The sequence below is a fragment of the Somniosus microcephalus genome, chromosome 6 (assembly GCF_052327205.1).
Source record: "Somniosus microcephalus isolate GS21.2 chromosome 6, FLI_Smic_1.0, whole genome shotgun sequence".
Lineage (NCBI taxonomy): Eukaryota > Metazoa > Chordata > Chondrichthyes > Squaliformes > Somniosidae > Somniosus > Somniosus microcephalus.
In genome coordinates this window covers 92,058,838-92,082,860 of record NC_140992.1, presented here as the reverse complement: position 1 = coordinate 92,082,860, position 24,023 = coordinate 92,058,838, and the positions used below count along the sequence as shown (strand labels likewise).

Sequence of the window (24,023 nt, the reverse complement as noted above, 5' to 3'; positions counted from 1 at the left end):
CCGTTTGATTTTTTCAAAAATGAGCCTGGCACCTCGGACAAGTGCCGGGCTTGCAGGCCAGACGCATCTGTTCCGTGGGGGGGGGGGGGGGGTGGAGGAGTCCGGGGAGGGAGGTGCGGGCAGGCGGCCGGCGGGAAAGCGGCCGGCCGCTGCGCGACCTTAATGCGCCGGCGCTAACTTGTGTAAGACTCGGTTGCCAGAGTCTTAGTTGCGGCTGCCACGGGCGAGGCGGCCGCAACTGAATTTTGGCGTTCGGGCGCGTTGCCACGGCAACCGGGACGCTGCGCACACCGATGACGTCATCGGTGCCGGCGCAGCGCAACCGGCTAACGCCGATGGCAGCGCCGAAGTGAATTTCAGAAACGGCTATCATTGCGGCGCTAGGCCCTCTAGCGCCGCAAAATGGGCGCTAACCCTACTGAATTTTCAGCCCTAAGAGTGTTACAATTAACCTAAATACAATTAAGTTGAGAAAAAGAAACTGAACATGCTGGAAATACTCAGCAGGTCAGGTAACATCTGTTTTAAGAGAAATAGAGTTAATGGCCGGAATTTTCTGAGGAAAGAGCGGGTGGGTTGGAGGCGTGGGGGTAAAGTGAAAGTTGCAAAAATGTGAACCCTGGCCCCAACCTGCCCACTTTCACCTTTCACTCAGGCGGGACAGGGGGGGGGTGGCGGGGGGGCTGGTGGGCTGCCGACCCGTTGCCAGGTGGTGGGCTGGCAATTGAAATATTAAAATGAGGCCTGAAGTCTGAAGCTTTGCAGGTTTTACTGCAGGTGGCCGTGGATCCCGGGGCTTGGGATTCCCGCTGGCTGCAACAAGGTGGCCTCAGCCTCGGGGAGCAATCCTTGTGGGCCGGGAGGAGTAGGAGTGCTTCCTCCCAGCCTCTCAAGCTCCCCCACCATCAGCCTGGTCCTCTCCAGGATCAGGAATCCGACCCCGCCACCCGCCCCGGGCCTCGGACATTCCTCCCCTCGGTGGATCGGACCCCCCGCCCCCACCATCCTGGGCCCAGCACTTACCTGTTGCTGCAGCCTCCTTCTCTGAGTTCCCCGCACCACTGGAGGCTAGCCTATCAATCAGGCTGACTTCCGGGTGGGGAACGCACCCCTGACGTCGCATGCACGCTGTGGAGTTAAAACTCCACAGCGTGCCGGGAAACATGTCGTACCGGGTTTCTCGTCGTCTCCCAGGTCTCCCCGCACTGTGCGGGTGGGACCCGAGAAAATCCAGCCCAACGTTTCAGGTCGAAGACCTTTCATCAAAACGCGAAGATATTAGAGATGAACAACTTTTAAGCAATAGCAGAGCCAGGGGAAAAGGCGGTAGGGAAAGGCCCGTGATAGGGTGGAGGACAGGAGTGATTAAATGACAAAAGGGATGATAATGCAAGGAAAAATGGGGTGATAATGGGACCAAGATGAAAGTTTGGATGAAAGGTCATCGACCTGAAACGTTGGGCCGTAATTTGCGACTCCTACGGGTGTGTAGGAGGTGCGCACGCGCCCCTAATGGCCGCACAAGTTACAGGTTTAGGCATGCACTGTGCATGCGCTAAAACCCGGAACTTGCGATCTATCAATAATTCTCTTGACAGGTCATCTGCATCCCTGGGAAAAGGGCATCCGCGGGTGGAGAGTTAGGCTATTTGCCCAGCGAATGCCCGTGAAATTCTTACGCCTGGTAAAAGCAGTTATAAGAGTGCTTTTACCAGCATAAGAGTTTTGAAAAACAGAAAAACAAAATTTAATCAATAATTTATACATTTAAAAACTTGTTAAATAAGGTAAATTTATTTTTAGCCCCTTTAAAACATGTACATTTATTTTTCAAAAAATTAAATTTTTGTTTTAAATATTTAATTAAATGCAATTTTAATTAATTTTAAATGTGATTTTTAAAAACATTATTTGATGTCTATGTATATTTTTGGGGATATTCCCATTCATACTTATGGGGTTTCCGTGCATACATCATTCGTTCGTCCAACCCACGTGATTCCAGGGGCACTCGCGAACCGCATGCACCCGAGATATGCGGGTCTCTTCCCGCAGGTACCCGGAGAGGCCCAGGACCGCAAGTCTCCGTGACTCCTGAGGCCCCAGGTACATGGACATTTTATTTAGGGATCAGAGGCATTTCCCCGCGGGAAGTCTCCGACCGCAAATTCAGGGCCGTTAACTGTTTCTCTCTCCACAGATGCTTTCCGACCTGCTGAGTGTTTCCAGCATTTTCAGTTTTATTTCAGATTTCCAACATGTGCAGTATTTTGTTTCTCTAACAATTAAATTAAACATGGCCACTCACCATGCAAGCAAAACACCACGTGACAATACTGGGAGCTGGTCTAAAATGTGCCATTGTTATGCGATTTGTGGCACAGCAGAATGCTATATCTTATTAGTGACGGGGCTATTTTCATAGTGAGATACATTTTACAGAAGTGCGCAGTTAGTGGGAACCAAGCCACCAAAACTGGAGAAGCTTGGTTAGAATAGGTTGTAGAAGGAGGCCTTTGTTTCACATGGTCATTTCTGATCTATATACATTTGATTAAAATGTCCCAAATGAAGAGTTGCACCATGAAAGTGAATTATATTACACAATAAACCATTGTAACCTAGAAAGGGAGTTGAGACCAGGACTTTTCTAAAGAAGTGATCTTAATCATTTTAAAGGGCAGTTTTCTGTCACTGCTTCTGTGTTGAATTAAGCTTGGTACAAACTCTACGACCACATTCAATTCTAAGTTGGACTGAAATCAAAACGTCAACCCAACTATTACCCGCCTTCCCCACCATTTGAAGATCTTACCTTGCCAACAGGCTCCAACAGTTAGCTGCATGTCAATGTGCGACGGGTGGATTGGCCAATCATCTGTCACCAGGTACGGGTCGTAAGTTATTCCATCCACGTACAATGTCACCACAGGAAACTCAACATTAACAACGTAATAATGCCATTCCTTGTCACAGATCTGAAAGGGAGAATGGCTCTAGTTTTATTTCATTTCAGAGAGTACAAGTACCTTTGAACACGTTTTTTTGCAACATCCCAGAGACCAACAAATAATTTAATAATCCTATTACTTAACTTGCATTTTAGCTCATTCAACACCATCCTTCTTTTCAGTGCTTTACAGCACTATTAGCAGCCTTGCAACATAAATTATATTAAGACATTATGAGACACAATGTGCATTATTGCTACTACAAGATTTAAATAATTTAATAGCTTGCACATTCTTTCCTGCTCTTGGTAAATGCCAGCAGATAGACTGGAATTTGATTACCATGATAAAAGTCCAATAAGGCAATTGCTGTTTAAATCATAATCCTATTTGAAAGAATTGCCAGCTCTATTTAAATATGAATTCATACGCCCTCAAATAGCTTGAATGCACTTGATATTTTAGATTTGCTTTTTAATCTGGAATTCATATTTGCGAGAAATGATAAAATAAAATAAATGTGTCTGCACAAAGCAGATGTAGTAACCAGAATTTTATCATTATTCAACAGGCCAGAATTGATTGCCCTCTGAAAATCCATTTTTATTCATTCTGTGAAAGAAACATAAGTATTTAAATTACCTTTCTCAGTCATTTATTTTAAAACAAAACAATTGGTTCTTTGCTATATAGGGATAGAATACAAGTTAAGATCATTACTTCATTTCTCAATCCAGGGGCTTCCCCCGCAAATAAAAACCGAGTGTCTCCATGGTACATGATGTCCAGGTGCCAGGTGTGATTCATGACTACATTATCATTTAGTTTAATACAGTACCATGAATAAGCTCAATGCATTGCCAGTGATTAGCAGCAGGGCTAATTTGCATGGGAAAAGGAATATTAAAGTTGGTGATCATGGTAACAAAGTATTGTAAAAACAATTATATATTGCAGTCTTCATTTGCCTAAGATCATGGACATAATTTCTGAGCCATCACGGAGAACATTCAGCTTTAATTGGTCGGATTTGCATAAGAAAACTGAGGCTGATTGTTTTGTAACATTCCTTTTAATTTGTTGAACAGAATATTTAAATTCATAATGCTCATTTACATAAGCAACGGTCAACTGATATTTCTCATGGGAATATGCCCTTTCTGTGTGGCCTGAAGAATGAGTTCTTACAATGTGGATTTGCACAGCTATTTGTGTGTTTCACCTGGGTAAAGGAAACTGACACCTCACTGCCAGCAACAAACAGGAGTTGGATTAATTCACAAGTCTGGAAAGCACTTGGGGCAGGCAAGCAGGCAGGCAGGCAGGTCAGGACCTTGGGTTCGGCAGAGAGGTGAACAGGCCGAGCAGGACTAGAGGTAGGTAAACAAGCAGGTGGACCAGCAAGCTTTTGGGATCTGTGGGCAGTCGAGCAAGAGGACTGGGATGCACTCGGGCCGATTAAGTGCAGTGGGTGGACCAGGAAACACTCAGTAGAAGGAAAGAAAGTCAGATATTATTGTTGCTGCTGACAATCTACGTATAAACTGCTCTCTAATTGAGCTCAGGATGAGCCTATGAGGATTGATCTTCAGCTATCCAGCAATAAAATATTGTGGCCTTAAAAGAGACAGGCCAGTTACTTTGTTTCTTTACTTCTCTCATTACCACCCCCTTTTCCCTTGCACCATTATCCCTTTTGCCATTTAATCTCTCCTGCCTTCCATCCTATCACAGAGCTTCACTTTTGTTTTTTCCTCTCCGCCCACTCCCCCCAACCATTTTCCCTGCCTCTGTACTTGCTTAAAACTGGTTATATCTCTAACTTTTTACAGTTCCAATGAAAGGTCAGTGACCTGAAACGTTAACTCTGTTTCTCTCTCCACAGATGCTGCCTGACCTGCTGAGTGTTTCCAGCATTTTCTGTTTTTATTCCAGTTACATACCTTAGCAGCAGAATAAAACATTGCAGATCATATGCTCTGATAATGGCAGTGCATCCTCTGACATGCATATATCAGTTTTTAAAGACTTTTCATGCCATTTTACAAATAGTGTTGTAACTGGTCCAAAAACGATTTCAATTGCAGTGTAGGCAGGACATGATTAAATTGTTAACTATCGTGTTTATTGGCAACAGCTTTCTTCTTCTTATTGGCAAAACTGTTCGATAAACAAAACAGTTTTTTTGTTTTATAACCAGCAAGACAATAAAACATAAAGGGGGGAAAATTGGCTCATGCCGCTCTTTCTAGCGCCCCGAAAAAGTTCCCGCCCCTGCGCCCGATATTGAATGGTAGCACCCCAAGCAGGAGGTGGTGCGCTACTGGAAGCGCTCCCCTCCCTCTTGGGGCGCTCCCATGGAATATCGCACACTATGTGCAGCAGCGCCCCACGCATCGGCACGTAGCACCGCGGTACTACAGGCCTCCCTCCCCTGATTAAAGGGGAGGGGCCTAGCACTGTGCGCACCGGGGCCCTGCTGGACCACTGGGGAGCGGGGTGTCAGCAAAGGAGCCCAGCACTCAAGAGAAGTGCCAGGCTGACGGATCGCGGCCAGCACCCCACAGGAGGAGGCGAGAGGGGGCATGTGCTGACAGGCGGCCCAAAACAAAAATGGCTGCCCAACACCTGCCCTTTAATTATCATTGCCCCGGCCACAAAAACGCCCCCCCTGACCCTCTCGGGCATAGCATCTGGCGGTAGGTCAGGGGGCACGAGCCAAGTTCGCGGACGGGGCGCTGCGCACAGCGATGATGTCATGCTGTTTGCTCCACTGACAAGATGGAGGATAAAAATCATACAAAATTATTTGGTAAACAGATGTAGAGAAAGCTTGATTTACTTAATTTGCTGTAAGAATTCACTTTCCAAGTAATATATTCAACAAGTGTAGAGAAAATCAGTTAAATTAAATTAGTTGGAAAATAATTTGCATTGTATATGCAAATTAAGTATGACCTGTCTCATTTCCATGTGGGCTGGGAGGCAGGGTGAACAGAAGAGGGAATTCCTTTGCTTTTGCAGTATGGGTGAAGCTGGTGACCATCGCTGATAATTGTTCAATGGCCACTAGCCACAAAAAAAGCACAAACAACGACATTAGGGCCAGAGACCAGAAAGCACCAACAGCACTGTGTGAAACATAGAAACATAGCATATAGGAGCAGGACATAAGAACATAAGAAATAGGAGCAGGAGTAGGCCAATCGGCCCCTCGAGCCTGCTCCGCCATTCAATAAGATCATGGCTGATCTGATCCTAACCGCCAATCTACTATCACAGAACCATCTCCTGAATCTAACAGAATTAGACACATGAAATAGGAGCAGGATCAGGCTACACGGCCCCTGGGCCCGCTCCGCTACCCACAGGGCCATGACCGATCCGAACCTAGACTCATGTCCAAATTCCTGCCCAAATGACAGGTTTGGACAGGCTAGACGGGGAAAGGCTGTTCCCACTAGTTGATGGTGCAAGGACTAGGGGACACAGGTTTAAGGTTTTGGGCAAGAGATACAGGGGGGACGTGAGGAAAAACTTTTTTACACAGCGAGTGGTGAGGACCTGGAACTCGCTGCCGACAGAAGTGGTGGAAGCGGAAACACTCAATGTTTTCAAGGGGAGACTGGATAGGCACTTGAGGGAAATAAACTTTCAGGGCTACGGGGATAGAGTGGGGGAATGGGACTGACTGGATTGTTCTACAGAGAGCTGGCACGGACTCGATGGGCCAAATGGCCTCCTTCTGTTCTGTTACGACTCTATGGGCCCGATTTTGTGGATTGTGTGGGAAATGGTCGGATTTCCCCGAATGTGGGGTTCTGACACACAAAAAAATGGGTCAGCCAGCTGCACGCAATTTTCCCTCAAGTGGCCAATTAATTTCCAGCATGTGGGCAGCCTTGCTAATTGTCCATTTCCAGTCAGGAAGCCCCACAGTATGATGTCATCATTCGTGGTGCTTTCAAGGTCCACAGCAAGCATTGCTTCCTCTGTTGGCTTCCAAACGAACCATGCAGGATGGCAGAGGAGCCTTCAGCAGCTGTGGCCAGTGCCAGACCCCGAGCTGCCTCCAAATTCGACGAAGCTTCACTGCACGCATTATTGGATGGGGTTAGGGCCCACAGGGAGGTCCTCTTCCCTAGGTCAGGCAGGAAGAGGCCTCCCACTGAGACCAAGGCTGCATGGATGCAGGTGTCAGCAGATGTCAACTTGAATGTGCATGTAACCTTGGCATCACATAAGAACATAAGAACATAAGAAATAGGAGCAGGAGTAGGCCAATCGGCCCCTCGAGCCTGCTCCGCCATTCAATAAGATCATGGCTGATCTGATCCTAACCGCCAATCCACTATCACAGGACTATCTCCTGAATCTAACAGAATTAGACACACGAAACAGGATCAGGCTACACGGCCCCTGGGCCCGCTCCGCTACCCACAGGGCCATGACCGATCCGAACCTAGACTCATGTCCAAATTCCTGCCCGCCCCCCGTAACCCTTAATTCCCTTTTCTTCTAGGAAACTGTCTATTTCTGTTTTAAATTTATGTAATGATGTAGCTTCTACAGCTTTTTGGGGCAGCATATTCCATGGACCTACCACCCTCTGAGTGAAGTAGTTCCTCCTCATCTCAGTTTTGAAAGAGCAGCCCCTTATTCTAAGACTATGCCCCCTAGTTCTAGTTTCACCCATCATCGGGAACATCCTCCCCGCATCCACCCGATCCAACCCCTTCACAATCTTATGTTTCAATAAGATCGCCTCTCATTCTTCTGAACTCCAATGAGTAGAGTCCCAATCTACTCAACCTCTCCTCATATGTCCATCCACTCATCCCCGGGATTAACCGAGTGAACCTTCTTTGTACTGACTCGAGAGCAAGTATGTCCTTTCTTAAGTATGGACACCAAAACTGTACGCAATATTCCAGGTGCGGTCTCACCAATACCTTGTACAACTGAAGCAATACCTCCCTATTTTTATATTCTATCCCCCTAGCAATGAAAGGCAACATTCCATTGGCCGTCTTAATCACTTGCTGCACCTGCATACTAACCTTTTGAGTTTCGTGCACCAGGACCCCCAGATCCCTTTTTACTTCAGTACTTTCCAGTTTCTTGCCATTAAGATAATAACTTGCTCTACGATTTTTCCTGCCAAAGTGCATAACCTCACACTTTCCAGTATTGTATTCCATCTGCCAAATCTCTGCCCACTTACTTAGCCTGTCTATCTCCCCTTGCAGGTTTTTTATGTCCTCCTCACTCACTACTTTCCCTCCCATCTTAGTATCATCTGCAAACTTTGATATGTTACACTCGGTCCCCTCCTCCAAATCGTTAATACAGATTGCAAAGAGTTGGGGACCCAGCACTGACCTCTGCGGAACACCACTAGTTACTGATTACCAGTCTGAGAATGAACCATTTATCGCAACTCTCTGCCTTCTGTTAGATAGCCAATCCTCTATCCATGCCAGAATATTACCCCCAATCCCGTGATTTTTTATCTTAAGCAATAATCTTTTGTGTGGCACCTTGTCAAATGCCTTCTGGAAGTCTAAATACACTACGTCCACTGGTTCCCCTTTATCCACCCTATATGTTACTTCCTCAAAGAACTCCAGCAAATTTGTCAAACATGACTTCCGCTTCATAAAACCATGCTGACTTTGTCCTATTAAATTATGATTATCCAAATGTCCTGTTACTGTCTCCTTAATATAGGACTCCAAAATTTTACCTACCACAGATGTTAGGCTAACCGGTCTATAGTTTCCAGCCTTCTGTCTACTGCCCTTTTTAAATAAAGGTGTTACATTAGCAGTTTTCCAGTCTGCCGGGACCTTTGCCGAGTCCAGGGAGTTTTGGAAAATTATTACCAATGCATCCACAATCCCTACCGTCACTTCCCTCAAGACCCTAGGATGTAAGCCATCAGGTCCAGGTGATTTATCCGCCTTGAGTCCCATTATTTTACCGAGTACCACTTCCTTAGTGATTTTGATCGTGTTTAGCTCCTCCCCCCCTTTAGCCCCCTGTTTGTCCAGTGTTGGGATATTCTTAGTGTCTTCTACTGTAAAGATTGATATAAAATATTCATTCAGTGTTTTTGCCATCTCCATATTTCCCACCATTAATTTCCCGGTCTCATCCTCTAAGGGACCAACATTTACTTTAGCCACCCTTTTTCTTTTTATATAACTATAAAAACTCTTACTATCTGTTTTTATATTTTTTACTAATTTACTTTCATAATCTATCTTCCCTTTCTTAATCAAACTTTTTGTTATTTTTTGCTGTCTTTTAAAGTTTTCCCAATCCTCTATCCTCCCACTAGATTTGGCTACCTTATATGCCCTTGTTTTTAGTCGAATACTATCCTTAATTTCTTTACTTAGCCACGGATGGCTGTCTTTTCTTTTACACCCTTTTCTTCTCAGTGGAATATTTTTTTTTGGGAGTTGTAAAATAACTCCTTAAAAGTATACCACTGACCATGTATTGTCTTACCCTTTAATCTATTTTCCCAATCCACTCTACTCAATTCCACTCTCATGCCTTCATAGTCTCCTTTATTCAAGCTTAGCACGCTTGTTTGAGATCCAACCTTCTCATCCTCTAATTGAATATGGAATTCAACCATGTTATGGTCACTCATTCCAAGGGGATCTTTTACGAGGACATTTTTAATTAATCCTGTCTCGTTACACAGGACCAGATCTAAGGTTGCTTGCCCCCTGGTCGGTTCAGTTACATACTGCTCAAGAAACCCATCCCTAATACACTCAATGAACTCATCCTCAAGGCAGCCCTGCCCAATTTGATTTGTCCAATTAATATGATAGTTAAAATCCCCCATAATTATAGATGTTCCCTTATTACAAGCCTCAACTATTTCCTGATTGATACTCCGTCCAACAGAGTTGTAACTGTTCGGAGGCCTATAGACTACGCCCACTAGTGTTTTTTTCCCTTTATTATTCCTTACCTCCACCCAAACTGTTTCATTATCCTGATCTTTTGACCCAATATCATTTCTCTGTATTATAGTGATTCCTTCCTTTATTAACATAGCCACCCCACCTCCCCTTCCTTCTTGCCTGTCCTTCCTGATTGTTAAATAACCTGGTATGTTTAATTCCCAGGCATTGTCACCCTGCAGCCATGTTTCTGTTATGGCCACAAGATCATACCCATATGTAGTTATTTGTGCCATTAACTCGTCTATTTTGTTACGAATGCTACGTGCATTCGGATAGAGAACTTTCAAATATGTTTTGTGACACTTAGTTCCTGCTTTTGCCCTTTTTATTACTTTACCTTTTACTCCATACCTTCTGCCCCTTCCTGATATGCTCTGGTTTTTAATTTCCCCACTGCTACCTAAGTCTATGACCTTCTCTGTTGTCATTTTTATTATTTGCTCTCTAGGAACCTCCCCCCCACTAGTTAGTTTAAAGCCCTCTCTACAGCCCTAGTTATATGATCCGCCAGGACTCTAGTCCCAGCACTGGCCAAGTGAAGCCCGTCCCAACGGAACAGCTCCCTCCTGCCCCAGTACTGGTGCCAGTGCCCCAGGAAGCAAAACCCATTTCTCCCACACCAGTCTTTGAGCCATGCATTTAACTCTCTAATTTTATTTGTCCTAGCCAAATTCGCTCGTGGCTCAGGTAATAATCCAGAGATTATTACCCTTGTGGTTCTGCTTTTTAATTTGGCCCCTAGCTGCTCAAACTCCCTCAGCAGAACCTCCTTCCTTGTCCTATCTATGTCGTTGGTACCAACATGGACCACGACAACTGGATCCTCCCCCTCCCACTCCAAGTTTCTCTCCAGTCCAGAGGAGATGTCCTTAACCCTGGCACCGGGCAGGCAACACAGCCTTCGGGACTCTCGCTCTCGGCTGCAAAGAACTCTATCTATCCCCCTAACAATACTATCCCCTACCACTACAACATTTCTTTTAACTCCCCCCCACTTGAATGGCCCCCCGCTCCACGGTGCTGTGGCCAGGTTGCTCATCCTCCCCGCAGTCCCTGTTCCCATCCTCACAGGGAGTAAGAGCCTCGAACCTGTTGGACAAGTGCAAGGGCTGCGGCTCCTCCAACACTACCTCCTGGATCCCCGTACCTGCCTCACTTCTAGTCACACCATCCTGACCCTGGCCACGGACTACATCTGAATTAATTAATCTAATTGGTGTGAATACCTCGTGATACAAAGTAGGCCATTCAGCCCCTCGAACCTGTTCCGCCATTCAATGCAATCATGGCTGATCATCCAAATTCAGTACCCGGTCCCTGCTTTCTCCCCATATCCCTTGATCCCTTTAGCCTTAAGAAATATATCCAACTCCTTCTTGAATATATTTAATGAATTGGCCTCTACTGCCTTCTGTGGTAGAGAATTCCACAGGTTCACCACTCTCTGGGTGAAGACATTCCTCCTCATTTCTGTCCTAAATGGCATACCCCTTATCCTTAGACTGTGACCCCTGGTTCTGGACTCCCCGACCATCGGGAACATCCTTCCTGCATCTAGTCTGTCCAGTCCTTTCAGAATTTTATAAGTTTCAATGAGATCCCCTCTCATTCTTCTAAACTCCTGCGAGTACAAGCCCAATCGACCCAATCTCTCCACATACGTCATTCCTGCCATCCCAGGTATCAGCCTGGTGAATCTTCGCTGAACTCCTTCCATGGCAAGAACATCCTTCCTCAGATAAGGTGGCCAAAACTGCACACAATACTCAAGATGTGGTCTCACCAAGGCCCTGTACAACTGCAGCAAGACATCCTTGTTCCTGTACTCAAACCCCCTCGCTACGAAGGTCAACATATCATTTGCCTTCTTAATCGCCTGCTGCACCTGCATGCTTACCTTCAGCGACTGGTGCACAAGGACACCCAGGTCTCGTTGCACTTCCCCTTCTCCCAATCTATTGCCATTCAGATAATAATCTGCCTTCCTGTTTTTGCCACCAAAGTGGATAACCTCACATTTATCCACGTTATATTGCATCTGCCATGCTTCTGCCCAATCACCCAAACTGTCCAAATCATCCTGTAGTTTCTCGGCATCCTCCTCACAGCACACAGGTTAGTTGTGAATATTTAATATGAATGGTTAATGGCAAGTATCTTGAAGCAACATTAACAGTGCAACAGGAGGGGTTGAGGATGAGTGGAGCCCTGGAAAGAGGTAGATGAAAGAAGCCTGAAAAACTGGGACATTAAGAGGCAATCGCTGTGCTGTTACAGGATCAAACAGCCTAGAGCAGACTGGCCCAGCAGCCCAACGTCCTGCAGTGAGTTGGTTCAGAAACAAGGATTACTGTTGTGACCAGCTGGTTCTAACCCCTATCCCCTTCCAATTTGGCTGCTAACATGCACACAAAGGGAAAAGAGCTTGCTTCAGGAAATGATTTGAATTGCTTTTTTTTTGCTGGAGACTATCTTAAATCTTACTTGGAAAATAAAGGCAACAAACTGAACTGTGTTAGCATTTAAGCATAAATTTTACATGTTTTGTTTCTATTTGAAGTTTATATCATTAATGATTTAATACAAGGGGGAGGAGTGTGCTGTTCTATCTGAGGCCTAGACAGTGCTGGGAAATGGTAAAAGACCAGAGCACTACTAGCACAGGATCATACCTCACCAAGGTGATACTCAATGTTCATTAATGTGGAAAATGCTTTTATATCCAATGTCCTTATTCATTAACTTCTTGAAAATGAAGGAAAATGGCCACAGGAGAGAAAGGATTCCAAAATCTCTAAACGGGTCCAAGATAGTAAACTAAATACTTACATAAGGCGTTATACACCTTTTACAACTCCCATAGGGAGCTCCTCTATTTGCGTAGGACTTGAATTGTTTGCATATTACTGGATACAAATCTTCCGTATAAAAATAATACATTCCTTTTAGAAAATTATGTTGTCACCGAGAAAAGAAAGTTGTACAATGAAAGACATGATCCCCGATTATTTCCTGCATTAGCCTGTCCCTCAGGGAACAAAACCCTTCTGTTTGCTATCATCTGACATTCAATTTTCTTATCAAAATGCTGGCTTAATGTCAAAGTGAGACAAGATTCAAACAAGGTGGTATTGTGAGATTTACCACAATGCTTAATGTTTAACACACACTCCTGTTGTGGTTCACAGGACCACAAAGTTGCAGGAAATTACAATGGAAATATTTAAAAAAAAACCTTTATCTTTACTGTTTCCTTTGGGTATTTAGATAAAAGATTAGTTACTTTACCAGATAGAATTTCTAATGAATAAAGCGTCTCCAAAGAATGAACTATTTGCTTAAACAGAATGTTTCCACTTTGATTTGGAATGAGGTTATTAGGAAAGTGTTTCCAGCTTTGAGTGTGACTAAAGAACCAAAACAATAGCTTTTTTTGTTATCTTTTCTTCCTTCCTCTGTTGAAGTTATTTCACTCTTGCTGGCTATGACTCCATAGATACTTAGGGGGAATAAGTGGGTATCGTCTATTTTGGGGCGCTAATATCGGCCAGGCGCAAAGTTTAGCGCTCAGCACTAATTATCGCCTCCAACCACGAAATTCGTCTTCATCGCCCCTGGAGGTGATTTGAGCACTAAATCAAGCGCTACACACCTCTCTTAAGGCGCTAACGCTGGGGAGCGAAGCGCTACCTCAGAACGCTACTGAAGCTCAGGTGAGGTCAATTACCCTGGAACTCAGACAGACTGGTGCCGTCCAGTTCTTTAAGGGGAGGGTCCATCTTGCTGCACAGCCACACCCTGCTCATTGCAGCATTGAACCTTGGCCTGCAAACACCTACTCAGCTGAAACAATTGTGATGGGTACTCAAAGGCCCAGGGAGAGAGCATTGGTGGCTCTGGTTGGCGCAGTTGAGCGGCGATGGGCAGTGCTCTTTCCAGAGACTGGCAGGAGGCCATTGCTCCACGAGTCTAGAAGAGTCTGGAGGGAGGTGGCCCAGCATGTGTCATCGCGGAGCCTGGTGCAGAGGACACATACACAGTGTCGTAAAAAGTTAAACGACCTCACTCTGGTGGTCAGGGTGGGTACCTGCTTTTCAATACCTCTACATCCCTCCATCTCAACTTCACTCTGTGCCCAGATGGTGTAAATACCTAAATGCCCAACACTCATCCAACAACTATGGCCATCTCATAAAAGTCACATGCACATCCCACACTGTGATGAAATAACTCTGTGTTCTGGATTGTCTGTTGTTGTACTTGTTAATGTCTGTAATGTTTTACAGGTGTAACCATTAATGTTCCTCCCTAGCTCTGCCTTTATGGATCCTCCTGATTGGTGTGAGTCTTATTTATAAGAGCTGGGTTTTACTCATAAGGGCTGGGTCGGTGATGAATGATGGTTGCCCTGTGTTAACTTGATGCCAAGATTCTTACTTAATAAAAGCCCTGAGTTTGAAGCCTTGACCTGGACAGAGAGTCAAGGCAGGGACTGGACCTGCTCAGCTCATTCTCAGCCTTGCTGTCTAAGGAGAAACAGAGTGGAAAGTGGTGGTCTCCTTCTACCATCAACTTCAACTACTGAGGTGCCTGGAGAGAGAGGACAGAGGAGGAGAGGAGGAAGGGGAAGGCCAACTTCATCATCAACCAGGGGAGAGGCCCTTCCCATCACTGCCTCCCCAAATTGGCCTCCTTTTCAGGAGAGGGAGAGAGGGGAGAAACAACCACCGACCAACCTTTTGGAAGGAGGGAAGAATAAAAACATCTACAGGTGGGTGTTATTAGGTGCACTCTCCTAAAGACTTTGTTTTGTAGGTGGGGGGAGGAAAGAAGACAGAAGGCCGGAACACCAAGGGGTGTCTGTGTGTGTGTGTGTGTGTGTGTGGCTCTTGTAAAACACTAGGCCACACACACCACTATTAAAACACCCCTTCCACTGCCTGACCTGGGACAGCTGGAGCTGCCTAGGCGAAGTCAATCAACCCATTTAAGACCTGGTGTAAAGGACTGAGCCTGGGCATTCTCCAGCTTTCCCGGGTGAAGACATCTTCTCCCCCCACCGGAAGACCAACAACAGACTTTATTTTTCCATCGGAGAGTGCACCCCTGCCGACACCCACCCACCATCCTGAGTGGTGACCCTGCCCTTGCGGCCTCCCTCCTTCCCAACACCCACCCCCTCTCTCTCTCTCTTCGTCTCTCTTTGCCTCTCTCTCTGAGGCACCTCCATTTTATATACATTAATTAATTGCCACTTGAGCAGAGGGGAGAAGGCCCCTCTCCCAATTTTAGTTAATAAGGGGAGAGGTGTGCCTTCAATTTAACAGCTCCCTCTGCTCAAGAGAAGACACTAATTAACCTAAGGCCATTAACACTTTCAGGCCTGTGACTTGGGGTGAGTGAGGCTCTTTTAAAAAAAAAACACCCATAATGGCGACTACTTCATCGCCGGTGACGGGGTCAGCAAGGTCATATACGGCGGTGGCAGCCACAGCCACGGCTGCTCCCGCTGCTTCTGCTGCCCCGTCACCTTTCACTTTAATAACTAAAAAGCTTGGGGTGAAGAGCTACACTCACCCCCACATGACTATTGAGGCCTGCGTAAAAGCCATGGCTGGGGTTGTCGGCCCCTCAGCCATTGTCGCGGCCTCAAAAATGTACGGGAAGGCTGTGTTCTTCCTGGGGTCGGAGCGGGCGGTGTCCCTGGCCGTCGCCAAGGGGCTCACCGTGGGCGGGACCTTCCTGCCGGTGGATCCTCTCGAGGCCACCGCGCGGAGGATCATTATTTCCAACGTCCCACCCTATATTCCTGGTGAGCTCCTCCTCCCCCACTTACGCCATCTTGGGGAGGTGAGGTCGGGGATCACGCCTATCCCGCTCGGCTGCCGGGAAGCCAGCCTTCGGCACGTCTTCTCCTTCCGGCGCCAGCTCTTTATTCAGCTGGCGCGGGAGGAGGACACTGACGGGGCTTTCGTCGTCCTCCATGAGGGGACCGCCTATCGCGCCTTTTGGACGGCGTGCGGTGCCACGCCTGCAAGGAGGTGGGGCACATCAGGAAAAACTGCCCCGCCTCCAAAGCCGCCGGGTCGTCTGGTGCGGCCAAGTTGGGCGCCGCCGCTGCTCCTCTCCCCGGGTCTGGCCGCGCCCCCCAAACAACCGATGCGCGGTCGTCGTCGGAGGCCGATGCCATCAAGGCCTCCGGCAGGGGGGAGGGAGTGCGTCCGGGCGGTAGGAAGGCGCGGAGAAAAGTCAAACACCTTAGGGTGGGTCCTCCCGGGGAGGGCGAGCCCTTGAACCTGGAGCCCCTGACACCCGCGCTCCTCGCGGAGTTGGTCGGGGCAGACGAGGGTGGGAGGGACCTCGTGCCCGAGCCTGTGGTCGCGACCGCCGTGGCGGAAACATCAATACCTGCAGCCGGGCTCGGGCCCGAGGAACCCGACAAACCTGCTCCACCGGAGGGAGCAGAGGAGGAGGCCTCTGGAGACATGGAGGTCTCCCTCGCTCCCTCCGTGCTAAAAAGGCGCGACCCCCTAGAAGAGGAGGAGGACCGGGAGGAGGAAGGTCCCTCCGACCTGGGCGAGTCGTCGCCCGCCGCGGGTACTGCGCCCCCCCCCCACGCTGTCATCATCACCGGCGATCGGCAGGGGTCGCCTGTCCCTCGGGAGGCTGAGGCAGATGTGTCTGTCCAGCACGTGCCTCCCGGGGATGGGGATGAGTCCCTGCTCGTGGGGGGGGTCGCGGAACAACCCACGGCAGAAATTGATATTCTTTCGGTGCCGTTACCCCTCGCCGGGTCGGGCGGCCTGGGGTCTGGGTCGGGCGAGCTCGAGGAAAATGAGCTCGCCCAATGCGACCCAGACATTCCCCAGGGGCTGCTCGACCTGGTCGAGGGTTTAGTTGAAGGCACCCCTTCTGCTGGGTCGGAGGCTGGTGGCGTGGAGGGGGAGGGCCCCCGGACTGTGTCTCCGGCGCCGGACGTCCTAGAGGAATTTCCATTTGTTTACTCCCTGATTTCTCCGGATGTTCTGGCGTCTGAGGCGGAGGGGGACTCCGAACCGCCACCGTCTTCTGGCCCGGCGCCCCCGGAGGAGCCCAGGGAGGAATCCTCTGCCACCGATCCTGGGAGTGGGATCCGGGCAGAGGCGGGGCCGGCCGATGCGGCCGAGCCATTCGCTGCGCACTTCGCGACGGACGGGTCGGCCACTGGTGGCGACCCCCCGGAGGAGGACGGGGACTCGGTGATGGGCGCGGAGGACGAGTTGGATTCCATCGCCGACGAGGCGATGGATGACCTCGTGCCCCTCGCCGAGTCTCCCCTCATTCCCATCAGGGAACTCCAGGATTTTGTGGCCGTGTGCCAGGGTCGTCAAAACAAGACCCGGCTGGCCCTCGCCAGGTGGTCGGAGCTGGCGCTGCTCATCGGGTCGGTCCGCGCCGCCGTCAAGATCATGGGCGCGGACGCGGACGTGAGCCCGCTCGAGCTGCGTCGGCTCAGGTCGTTCCTCACTGGGCTGCTGAGGGAGTGGAGGTCGACTAGCGGCTGCGCTCCCTCCTCCCGTTAGGTGTAGGTAGAGGTTGCACTATGCTTCTGATATGAAGATAACCATAGCCAGCCTCAACATCAACGGCAGCAGGGAGTCTCGCCGCAGATTTAATAACCTTTCGGTCCTTCGGGACGGGAAGTATGCGGTGTGCTTCCTGCAAGAAACCCACACCGTTCCGGGAGACGAGGCCACGTGGCTCCTGGAGTGGCAAGGAGGGGTCAGCATGAGTCACCTCTCCAACGTTTCCAGCGAGGTGGCTATCTTGCTGGCCCCACATTTTCAGCCGGAGATCTTGGGGGTCAAGGAGCATGTGCCAGGCCGCTTGCTCCAGGTCACTGTTCGCCTGGGGGGCGTGCCGCTCCATCTAGTGAACGTGTATGCCCCTCAGGCCGGTGCGCAGCAAGTGCACTTCTTTGAAGAAGTGTCCGCTCTTCTGGGTTACATCGACGTGGACGAGTGCGTCATCCTCGGGGGGGATTTTAACTGCACCCTCAAGGCGAGGGACCGTCCGGGTCCCCTGCGATGCCCGGCGGCGATGGAGAAGTTGAGGGACCTGGTCGGGTCCTTCGGCTTGGTGGACGTCTGGCGAAATCTCCATCCCGACTCCAGCGCCTTCACTTACGTGGGGTCTGGAGGAGGAAGGTCCAGAATCGACCGCCTTTACATTTCCCGGGCGTACGTCTCCTGCGTTCTGGCGGCTTCCATGCGGCCAGTGCCGTGCACGGACCACCACCTGGTGTGGGCGGAGCTCGTTCCGCTGCGCACGCGGGGGGGGGGGTCCGCGTACTGGCATTTTAACAACCTGCTGCTGGAGGACGCGCGGTTCCGGAATTCGTTTTGTCGGTTCTGGGCCGACTGGAGAAGGAAGCAGGGGGGCTTCCCCTCCTTGAGGCTATGGTGGGACGTGGGCAAGGCTCACGTCCATCTCTTCTGTCAGGAGTACGCGAAGGGGTCAACCAAGAGGCGGGAGGCCCGGGTCGGGCCGTTGGAGAAGGAGGTGCTCGACCTGCAGTCCCGTCTCGGTCAAGTCGTCGAGGACCCGGCCCTGCGGAAGGTGTACGAAGAGAAGAAGGGCGCGCTGAAGGACCTGCAGCTCGTCGGGTCCCGAGGCATGTATGTGCGGTCGCGGATCCAGTTCCTGCGGGACCTGGACCGCGGCTCCCCCTTCTTCTACTCGCTGGAAAAAAGACGGGGGGGGGGGGTCCGTAAGCAGCTCTTGGGGCTGCTCGCCGACGACGGATCTCTGGTCTCGGATCCGGAGGAAATCAGCGCGGAGGCCCGCGCCTATTACAGGGCTCTGTTCTCTCCGGATCCGTCCAGCGAGGATGTGCGCAGAGTTTTGTGGGAGGGCCTGCCGAAGGTCGGCCTGGAGGGCGCCGAAGAATTGGATGCTCCTCTGAGTCTGGAGGAGCTGACCGGCGCCCTCCACCAGCTCTCCGGGGGAAAGTCCCCAGGGCTGGACGGGCTGACCGTGGAGTTCCACAGGGCGTTCTGGGACGTCTTGGGGGGTGACTACGCGCGGGTCCTGGGGGAAAGTTTGGCGACCGGGGAGATGCCCTTCTCTTGGCGCAGGGCGGTTATTGTCCTGCTGCCTAAGAAGGGCGATCTCCGCCTCCTTAAGAACTGGCGCCCGGTCTCCCTCCTCAGCACGGACTATAAAATTTTTGCCAGGGCCATGTCTGCTCGCCTTGGCGCCGTGCTGGCCCACATGATCCACCCCGACCAGTCCTACACGGTCCCGGGCCGGACTATCCACGATAACATCCATCTGGTCCGGGACCTGATCCACCATTCCCAGAGGGCTGGTCTGTCGGTCGCCTTCCTTTCCCTGGATCAGGAGAAGGCGTTCGACAGGGTGGATCACGAGTATCTCTTCGGGACTCTGCGCGCATTCGGGTTTGGGACGCATTTTGTCGCCCGGATCCGACTTCTGTACGCTGCCGCAGAGTATCTGATTAAAGTTAATGGGTCCTTGACGGCGCCCCTTCGCTTCGGGAGGGGGGTGCGTCAGGGATGCCCCATGTCCGGTCAGTTATACGCCATTTGCGTGGAGCCTTTCCTGTGCCTCTTGCGGAAGAGGTTGACGGGACTGGCTCTGCAAGGGCCGGGCATGGAGGTGGTCCTCTCGGCTTACGCCGATGACGTGCTCCTCACGGTCACAGATCCCGCTGACTTGCGGAGGATGCGGGAATGCCAGCAGATTTACTCGGACGCATCCTCTGCCAAGATCAACTGGGAGAAATGTTCCGGACTCCTGGTGGGTCAGTGGCGGGTGGACTCCCTGCCGGAGGAGTTCAGGCCCTTCACCTGGAGCACCACGCACCTCCTCTACTTGTGAGTCTACCTTAGCCCTGCCGAGGACGCCTGGCCGGCGAACTGGCAAGAGTTGGAAGCCAAAGTCACCACTCGCTTAGGACGCTGGACAGGACTGCTCCGAGTGTTGTCCTACAGGGGTCGAGCGCTGGTCATAAACCGGCTGGTGGCTGCCATGTTGTGGTACCGGTTGGTCACTTTGATCCCTCCCCCTGCATTTGTCGCCAAGATGCAGAAGAAGCTCATCGACTTCTTCTGGGGCAAAAGGAAGCACTGGGTCTCTGCCGCGGTTCTGAGTCTCCCGCTTAGGGAGGGCGGTCAGGCGCTGGTGTGCCTTCGCACCCAGGCTGCGACATTCGTCTTCAGACGCTGCAGAGATACCTGTACGTCGAGAATCCTCCGAGATGGTGTGCGCTGGCGACATTTTTTTTCTGCCAGCTGCACGGCCTCAATTACGACATGCAGCTCCTGTTTGTGAAAGTGGGCGGCACGCGTGCCAGCCTGCGGGAGCTGCCTGTCTTCTACCAGGAACTGCTATGGGTTTGGAACTACGTCGCTTCCAGGCGCAGCTCTCCCCCATCAGGAACGGCGGCTATCCTTCGGGAGCCACTGCTCAGGAATCCGCACCTCCACGTCCGCGGGTTCGGGTGGCTGGCGGAGCGCAGGGCTGTGCCTGGCAAGGTGATGCGAGTCGGGGACCTGCTCAATGGTGGAGGAGCGGGCTGGATGGCGCCGGAGGAGTTGGCGCGGCGCATGTCTTGGGCCAACGTCCAGCTCGCGGTCAATGCCATTGAGTCGATGAAAGCGACACTGCGCCCCGGCGCCACAAGGTGTATCGAGGCGGCTCAAGCGCATGGGGCGATCCCGCCCGAGCTTTCCCCCGTTCGGACGGAATTCCTCATCGGCGCCCGGCCCCGAAACTCCCCTCGGGAGCTGGTGCCTCACAACTTGAGCCGTCTCGAGGAAATACCCTCCGTGCCTTTTCATTCCGCACGGAGGTATTTCCTGTACGGGCTGCTCCTGCACACTCTCCACTTTGCCATCTTCGCCTGCCGTCCGGACACGCCTTGCCGTGCCATCTTGCCTTCCGGCGGAGGTCCCCAATGGATGGCTCTCTATGCGGGAGTCTTCCCTTGTTCTATTGGGGACTTGGCCTGGAGGGTGTTGCACGGAGCAGTCCCGTGCAATATATTTTTAATTAGGTTCACGGACTCCCAGGCCGCCTGTCTTTTCTGCGGCCTGGAGGAGTCCGTGTTTCATATATACATGGAGTGTGAGAGGTTGCAGCCCCTCTTCCATTATTTGAAGGGGTTGCTCCTCGATTTTTGGTTGCACTTCAGTTCCACGCTCTTGATCTACGGTCACCCGGTGCGGAGGGGAGCGGGCAGGTTGGAGGACCTCCTTGTGGGTCTGCTCCTGGGCCTGGCTAAAAAAGCCATCAATTGGTCCAGGCAGCGGGCGGTTGAGGGGGTCGTCCAGCCAGATTGCCTCCCTCTCTTCCGCGGCCATGTTCGCGCCCGGGTGGCCCTGGAGATGGAGCACGCGGTGTCCGCCGGCTCGCTCGAGTACTTCCGCGACCGGTGGGTGCCGGGGGGACTGGAGTGCATAATTGATTTGGACAACCAAATTTTAATTTGATTTGTTAAGGTTTATTTAAAGTTTAATTAGTTACAGTCTATTTGTTTATGTTTGGTTCAACCAAAAGAGTGCCTTTGTGGATCCTCCTGATTGGTGTGAGTCTTATTTATAAGAGCTGGGTTTTACTCATAAGGGCTGGGTCAGTGATGAATGATGGTTGCCTTGTGTTAACTTGATGCCATGATTCTTACTTAATAAAAGCCTTTAGTTTTAAGTTTCAACCTCATGGATTCAGGCAGTTATTTGGCACATCCATTTTATTAAGTAACAACTTTGGAAGATGGATCGATTTTTGAAACCAGAGCGTCTGGATATCGATCCCCATTCGGCAGATGCATCAAAGAAATTTATGCATTGGCTTCGATGTTTTGAATACTTTATCGCATCGATCGATCCGACGGTTAACAAGTTGGGTCTTTTAACCAACTTGGTAAGTCATCAAACTTACTCTATATTTGAAGATATTACTACGTATGAAGAGGCCCTTGCAACTCTTAAGGCCCAGTACCTTAAGTCGGTTAATGAAGTATACGCCAGGTATCTTTTGTCTACTCGCAGGCAATTACCCGAGGAATCCCTGGATGATTTTCTGCAGGATCTTAAGGCTTTGGCTAAGGATTGCAACTACAAGGCTGTCTCTGCCATATTGTATCAGGACGAAGCCATCCACGATTCTTTCATATCTGGCCTTCGATCTAATTATATTAGACAGAGACTCCTCGAGAATGACTCGTTAGTTTTAAAAACAGTCGTTGTTACGGCTCGATCGTTAGATGTAGCCCAGAAGAATTTAGAACTGTATGCATCAGCCCATGCGTCTCTCTCAGCCTCGTGTGTTCCGAGTATGGAGGCATCCATAACGCCAATGGAGCCTCCACTTAATCCTACTGTTGCGGCTGTACTCCATGGGTCTAAGTGTTATTTTTGTGGCCAGTTTAAACACTCCAGGCAAAGATGCCCAGCCAGAGAGGCTACTTGTTTTAAATGTAAGAAACGGGGACACTTTAGTAAAGTGTGTAAGGGTAATCCTGTACCTGATGTCTTCTCTGCTGCCGCCTATCGTTTTACTCTAGCCTCGGTTACCGTTGACCAGACCATACCGTGTTCCTTGTCAAAATCTATGATGGACATTAAGATTAATGGTCGTCCTACTGGGTGTTTGATAGACTGTGGCAGTACTGAAAGTTTTATACATCCCAACCTTGTTAACTCCTGTTCATTGAAGGTGTATCCTACTCGAAGTGAAATCGTGATGGCGTCCAAGTCCCTTACTTCGGAGGTAACTGGATATTGTAAAATCACATTGACCGTTAAGGATACGGAGTATAAGGACTTTGAACTCCTCATATTACCTCAGTTGTGTGTGAACTTAATTTTAGGCTTGGACTTCCAGTGTCAACATGAGAGTATGGTGGGTCTCAGCCTCCACTCACAGTCTGCGGCCTTTCTACTTTAAAAGTAAGTCCGCCTTCTTTGTTCGTGAACCTTGCTCCTAATTGTAGACCTATAGCGACTAAGAGTCGACGGTATAGTTCAGAAGATAAAACATTTATAAAAGAGGAAGTGGAAAGGCTTCAACGGGAGGAAATATCGAACACAGTAATAGCTCGTGGCGTGCCCAGGTGGTGGTGGTTAAAACTAATAAAAAGAAAAGACTTGTGGTCGATTATAGCCAGATTATAAAGTTGTATACCCAATTGGACGCCTATCCTTTGCCTCGTATTTCTGAGATGGTGAACCAGATAGCTCAGTATCGCGTGTTCTCCACCATTGATTTAAAGTCTGCCTACCATCAACTCCCTATCAAAATAGAAGACCGACCTTATACGGCCTTCAAAGCTAATGGGCGCCTGTATCAATTTCTTAGGGTGCCCTTTGGAGTGACGAATGGGGTATCCGTCTTCCAATGGGAGATGGATCGTATGGTGGATGAATACGCGTTGGAAGCAACATTCCCGTACCTGGACAATGTTACTATCTGTGGGTGTAACCAACGGGAGCATGATCAAAATCTCGCGAAGTTCCTAGAGACGGCAAAGAGGTTAAACCTGACCTACAACGAAAACAAGTGTACCTTCAATACTACACGTTTGTGTATTCTTGGTTGTGTTGTGGAGCATGGGGTAATTGGGCCGGATCCTGAAAGATTACGCCCACTTAAGGAATTACCTTTACCTCACACTGTAAAAGCTTTAAGGTGGTGTCTGGGATTCTTCTCGTACTATGCCCAGTGGGTGGCTAGCTACTCAGATAAAGTCCGACCTCTTATTAAGTCAACGTCTTTTCCGCTATCGGCGGAAGCTCAGGAGGCTTTCTGTAATATCAAACAGGACATTGAGAAGGCAGTGGTGTGTGCCGTGGATGAGAAGATCCCTTTTCAAGTGGAAAGTGATGCATCTGATTTTGCGTTGGCAGCAACTCTTAACCAAGCTGGTAGACCAGTAGCTTTTTTCTCTCGTACATTGCAAGGACCAGAAGTTCGACATTCTTCAGTGGAAAAGGAGGCGCAGGCGATTATCAAAGCAGTCAGGTATTGGAGACATTATCTCGCTGACCGACGTTTTACGCTTATTACTGACCAGCGATCT

The 24,023-nt window shown here is 49.7% G+C and overlaps 1 protein-coding gene across 2 annotated transcripts in view; it reads right to left on the bottom strand.

Annotated features, from left to right (window-relative positions):
• The window catches only part of clstn2a (calsyntenin 2a), a 732,023-nt gene that overhangs the window by 82,666 nt on the left and 625,334 nt on the right, over positions 1–24,023 (bottom strand). For both annotated transcript variants that reach the window (XM_085990522.1, XM_085990521.1), the window contains one exon: positions 2,816–2,978. In XM_085990522.1, the coding sequence (XP_085846648.1) occupies positions 2,816–2,978 (163 nt within the window). The remainder of the gene's footprint in view (positions 1–2,815; positions 2,979–24,023) is intronic.